The sequence below is a fragment of the Mizuhopecten yessoensis genome, unplaced genomic scaffold (genome assembly GCF_002113885.1).
Source record: "Mizuhopecten yessoensis strain PY_sf001 unplaced genomic scaffold, ASM211388v2 scaffold10515, whole genome shotgun sequence".
In the NCBI taxonomy this organism is placed as follows: Eukaryota; Metazoa; Mollusca; class Bivalvia; order Pectinida; family Pectinidae; genus Mizuhopecten; species Mizuhopecten yessoensis.
The window spans coordinates 1-6,260 of record NW_018408585.1 but is presented as its reverse complement, the minus strand read 5'-3'; the positions used below and the strand labels follow the sequence as shown (position 1 = coordinate 6,260).

The 6,260-nt window shown below is 41.4% G+C and overlaps 1 protein-coding gene across 1 annotated transcript in view; it reads right to left on the bottom strand.

Moving 5' to 3' along the window:
- The window catches only part of LOC110460896 (protein eyes shut-like), a gene marked incomplete at its 5' end in the record, with an annotated part of 13,549 nt that extends 8,662 nt beyond the window's left edge, over positions 1 to 4,887 (bottom strand). The window contains 3 exons of the mRNA XM_021514103.1: positions 3,094 to 3,216; positions 3,496 to 3,659; positions 4,742 to 4,887. Of these exons, the coding sequence (XP_021369778.1) occupies positions 3,094 to 3,216; positions 3,496 to 3,659; positions 4,742 to 4,887 (433 nt within the window). The remainder of the gene's footprint in view (positions 1 to 3,093; positions 3,217 to 3,495; positions 3,660 to 4,741) is intronic.
- Between the last annotated feature and the right edge of the window lie 1,373 nt (positions 4,888 to 6,260).

Below are 6,260 nucleotides of genomic sequence, written 5' to 3'. Positions count from 1 at the left end.
GTTAGGTCGTGAACACACAGACACGTAAAGCTATTGTTCCTGTTCTGTCACTAACCTGTTAGGTCGTGCGGACATAGACTCGTAAAGCTATTGTTCCTTTTCAGTCACTCACCTAGTAGGTTGTGAGCTAACAGACACGTAAAGCTATTGTTCCTGTTCAGTCACTCACCTGTTAGGTCGTGAGCACACAGACACGTAAAGCTATTGTTCCTGTTCAGTCACTCGTCTGTTAGGTCGTGAGCACACAGACACGTAAAGCTATTGTTCCTGTTCAGTCAATCACCTGTTAGGTCGTCCGGAAACAGACACGAAAAGCTATTGATCCTGTTCAGTCACTCACCTGTTAGGTCGTGCGGACACAGACACGAAAAGCTATTGTTCCTGTTCAGTCAATCACCTGTTAGGTCGTGCTGACACAGACACGTAAAGCTATCGTTCCTGTTCAGTCACTCTCCTGTTAGGTCGTGAACACTCAGACACGTAAATCTATTGTTCCTGAGCAGTCACTCACCTGTTTAGTCGTGAGCACACAGACACGTAAAGATATAACACACAGACACGTAAAGATATTCTTCCTGTTCAGTCACTCTCCTGTTAGGTCGTGAACACACACACACGTAAATCTATTGTTACTGTTCAGTCACTCACCTGTTAGGTCGTGAACACACAGACACGTAAATCTATTGTTCCTGTGNACACGTAAAGCTATTGTTCCTGTTCAGTCACTCACCTGTTAGGTCGTGAGCACACAGACACATAAAGCTATTGTTCCTGTTCAGTCACTAACCTGTTAGGTCGTGCGGACACAGACACGTAAAGCTATTGTTCCTGTTCAGTCACTCACCTATTAGGTCGTGAGCACACAGACACGTGAAGCTATTGTTCCTGTTCAGTCACTAACCTATTAGGTCGTGCGGACACAGACACGTAAAGCTATTGTTCCTGTTCAGTCACTAACCTATTAGAGACACGTAAAGCTATTGTTCCTTTTCAGTCACTCACCTGTTAGGTCGTGAACACACAGACACGTAGAGCTATTGTTCCTGTTCAGTCACTCACCTATTAGGTCGTGAGCACCCAGACACGTGAAGCTATTGTTCCTGTTCAGTCACTAACCTATTAGGTCGTGCGGACACAGACACGTAAAGCTATTGTTCCCGTTTAGTCACTCACCTGTTAGGTCGTGCTGACACAGACATGTAAAGCTATAGTTCCTGTTCAGTCACTCACTTGTTAGGTCTTGCTGTTAGGTCGTGAACACACAGACACGCAAAAATCTTGTTTCTGTTCAGTCACACACCTGTTAGGTCGTGAACACACAGACACGCAAAAATATTTTTCCTGTTCAGTCACTCCCCTGTTAGGTCATGAACACACAGACACGTAAGGCTATTGTTCCTGTTCAGTCACTCACCTGTTAGGTCGTCCGGACACAGACACGTAAAGCTATTGTATCTGTTCAGTCACTCACCTGTTAGGTCGTGAACACACAGACACGCAAAAATATTGTTACTGTTCAGTCACTCACCTGTTAGGTCGTGAACACACAGACACGCAAAAATATTTTTCCTGTTCAGTCACTCACCTGTTAGGTCATGAACACACAGACACGTAAAGCTATTGTTCCTGTTCAGTCCCTCACCTGTTAGGTCGTGAGCACACAGACACATAAAGCTATTGTTCCTGTTCAGTCACTCACCTGTTAGTTCGTGAGCACACAGACACGTAAAGCTATTGTTCCCGTTCAGTCACTCACCTGTTAGGTCGTGCGGAAACAGACACGTAAAGCTATTGTTCCTGTTCAGTCTCTCACCTGTTAGGTCGTGAACACACAGACACGTAAAGATATTGTTCCTCACACAGACACGTAAAGCTATTGTTCCTGTTCAGTCTCTCACCTGTTAGGTCGTGAGCACACAGACACATAAAGCTATTGTTCCTGTTCAGTCACTAACCTATCAGGTCGTGCGGACACAGACACGTAAAGCTATTGTTCCCGTTTAGTCACTCACCTGTTAGGTCGTGCTGACACAGACATGTAAAGCTATAGTTCCTGTTCAGTCACTCACTTGTTAGGTCTTGCTGTTAGGTCGTGAACACACAGACACGCAAAAATCTTGTTTCTGTTCAGTCACACACCTGTTAGGTCGTGAGGACACAGACACGTAAAGCTATTGTTCCTGTTCAGTCTCTCACCTGTTAGGTCGTGAACACACAGACACGTAAAGATATTGTTCCTCACACAGACACGTAAAGCTATTGTTCCTGTTCAGTCCCTCACCTGTTAGGTCGTGAGCACACAGACACATAAAGCTATTGTTCCTGTTCAGTCACTAACCTATTAGGTCGTGCGGACACAGACACGTAAAGCTAATGTTCCTGTTCAGTCACTCACCTATTAGGTCGTGAGCACCCAGACACGTGAAGCTATTGTTCCTGTTCAGTCACTCACCTGTTAGGTCGTGAGCACACAGACACGTAAAGCTATTGTTCCCGTTCAGTCACTCACCTGTTAGGTCGTGCTGACACAGACATGTAAAGCTATTGTTCCTGTTCAGTCACTCACTTGTTAGGTCTTGCTGAAACAGACATGTAAAGCTATTGTTCCTGTTCAGTCACTCACCTGTTAGGTCGTGAGCACACAGACACGTAAAGCTATTGTTCCTTTTCGGTCACTCACCTGTTAGCTGTTAGGTCGTGAACACACAGACACGCAAAAATATTTTTCCTGTTCAGTCACTAACCTGTTAGGTCGTGAACACACAGACACGTAAAGCTATTGTTCCCGTTCAGTCACTCACCTGTTAGGTCGTGAACACACAGACACGTAAAGATATTGTTCCAGTTCAGTCACTCACCTGTTAGGTCGTGCTGACACAGACATGTAAAGCTATTGTTCCTGTTCAGTCACTCACCTGTTAGGTCGTCCGGACACAGACACGTAAAGCTATTGTTCCTTTTCGGTCACTCACCTGTTAGCTGTTAGGTCGTGAACACACAGACACGCAAAAATATTGTTCCTGTTCAGTCACGCACCTGTTAGGGCGTGAACACACAGACACGTAAAGGTATTGTTCCTGTTCAGTCACTTACCGGCTCGGCCGTGCGGACACAGGCAGGAAAAGCTGTTGTTCCCATCCACACATGTACCTCCATGGAGACACGGGCTGCTCAGGCACTCGTCAATATCCGTATTACAGTCACTGCCAGTAAAACCTGTATCCAGATGTTAGAGTTAATGGAAATGTTAGAGTTAATGGAAATATTAGAGTTAATGGAAATGTTAGAGTTAATGGAAATGTTAGAGTTAATGGAATAACAAAACTCTATTACTGACAAAAACAGGGGCTGTTTAATTCTTATCATACTGATAACAGGTCGTTGCAACACATATTTTTAATTTCTAACGATTCTTTTTCATTTCCATTTGATCATTTGTATTCACCTAACATTTTTGCTATAATGTTAGATAGTTACGACGTCAGAATCACATACCTGGTAGACACACCAGTGTGCCAGACGGACTGCAGTAGGAGTTGTTTTTCGGTGAACAACTTAATGCGCAGTTACCGTAATATCCCGGGTCACACTGAAGGCTGTACTCCAGCTGCAATCTAAGGATTTTACTCGGAATCACATTAACGTCTTTTCTGTCAAAGCTTTGACAACAGGACACAGCCCCAATTAAATACTGATAATCTACTGATAGAATACGTTTTTTTCTGCTAGCTAATTCAACAACAAAAAAATCTGTATTCAACAATGATCATGTGGGCACTGTAATACATTAAGCAAAATAAGTTGTTTTTAACATATTCGTTTTGGTTGCAGGTAGAAGCGTGTACTTGTTTACAAGGTGTAACGTATAAACATGTTTATATTTCTTTATATACGTTTTTAAAGTGTAAGTGAAACAATCAAATGCAAAATAGATGTTCTAGAACAAAATACTGTATGAACATCTTGATAAGGTCCTCTGCTTCATTAACGAAACTTGTCATGTAAATCTAGGTCAACATACGTATAGCTCACAGAGAAGAATTTAAAGTGAATGAAACCTTGGATTTTCATTATTTGTATCATTAAGTTTTTTAAGGGGTGAAAACGTTTTGGATTTCCATAGTTTATTTTCCTGTTATATTCATCACGCGAAAAATTGAAAAAAAAAGGAATATGCAATCATTTTGATTGTAATGATAAAGTGACTCCAATGTAACGTTGTGGTCAAATCATGGATCTTATATTAGGTGAAGGTGGATCAATTTATACAACGAATGGTCGGAGAGATATGGGATTGGTCAGTGCCTTGTAAAGTTAGGATTACGTACCAGCATTTTCCAACAAACCGAGTAAATTTTAACGAGGGCATTATAAACGATACACAGATCATGTTGTAAGTTTAATCTATTTATCAGAAAATGTATCTGAATGAATTTCTCGTTTGGACAATTATTGTAGACTATAATTACTTACCTTGCTGGCGGAGGTAACCTATGCTTTCTCCATCTCCCCGAGACTGAGATCATTGTAGAGAATAACTACTTCCCTTGCTGGCGGAAGTAACCTTCAGATACCTCCATCATCGAGACTGAAAAAAGGCGCCTAATGCCCTGGGACTATTGTTTATGGGACTTACCTGCCCCTGGACCCCTTTGGACTGCAACCGTTGTGGACGGGCCCCTGAGACTGTTGTTTATCGGACTTACCTGCCACTAGCCCCCTTGAGGCTGAGACCGCTTACCTGCCCCTAGACCCCCTGAGGCTGAGACCGTTGTGGACAGGCCCTGCCGCCAAGTTAACATTCTCAGATTGTACCATAATGTCCATGGTGTTAGATGTTCCGACTGCATCGAAGTCGGTTACTGTCACCGTGATAACGAATCCAGTCTGTAACAGTTACAGTACAAATACATTCTAATGAGAGTTTAAATGTCTGTCTTTTATGGGGTTATTCTGCTCAAAACATTACAGTGCTAAATGTCGCTCAGGTGGAACATTTGGAACAATCGATAACCGCAGACTCTAGTGACGGAATATAGCAGCACGGAATTAGATTAGCACGGAATTAGATTAGCACGGAATCTAAGTCCGTGATGGCAGCTGTCCATGATAATTAAGGCGGTTTTAGATCAACTTTATTGATATATGTGAGGTAAGCTTATTTATTGTTTTATATCAGTTTTTGTTGTTAATTCCTCAAAACTTTGGGCTACCAAACGTATCGTTGTCAGAGAACTCCACCTTTTCCTCTCTGGCCCAACACCGGACGTCTATTTTGTAAAAATGTCTTAAATCAGAGACGGGGCTTTATATGGGGCTTACATTTAGTGTCAGGGCCAGATGAAACTCCGTTTGTACTTAAGCCACGACACATGACCTACAGGTCATTTGTTTGACGAAACTTAAACAATTAATGTGACCGTACACCGTCCACTGTATGCATGTCGATACAAACCTCTGAAATACACATGCTATACTGATATGGTTCACAGCACACATAGTTAATGTGTGCTGTGAACCATATCAGTATAGCATGTACATGTGTATTTCAGACATTGGTAACGAACCCCTGCGATGTAATTGAGGTTTTTCCACATCTGTTGAATACATTATAGATCTTTACTTTGATTCATAACACTATTAGGTACTGAACAAAATGTGTCTTTAAAATTTTACTAACAGTTCCATCATCAAGTTTATCCACAACAAAGTAGCTATTCTACTGAGGTATTAGGTAGCCAATAGGCGACAGTTCTAGTTTATATAGGCAAGTGACACTTTCGGGTATATTTTACCCATTTTCAGCAGCTAATCATTAAAACTTGGTTGGAATAAATATGATGAGATGGCAATGACATTGTATCAGAAAAGACGATTCTGTATTGCCTCTGGAGCGAGAGTTGTCAAGACTCAGATTTACTAGAATCCAATACTAGTACTCTTGATGGATGGAAATGTCCATACATGCTTTATCTAAATTGTTAATTTATTACCCAAGGGTCATCTGTTGACCCTTTGGAAGGGGGTACATTTTATGTATTATGTTTAATAGGTAAAACACTTTGGTTATATGTTGTCAAATTCCTAACATGTAATATCGATAGCTTTCTGATATGGTTAAATGACAGTTTAAGTCGATTTGAAAACATTCATAAATTGTTATTTATTCCTTTCTAATATAGCATCATTAAACCCTGGACTTAAAAATTAAATTAATTCCGTCATGTTACCTGTACCAATAAGACACACCTTTTTTTTTT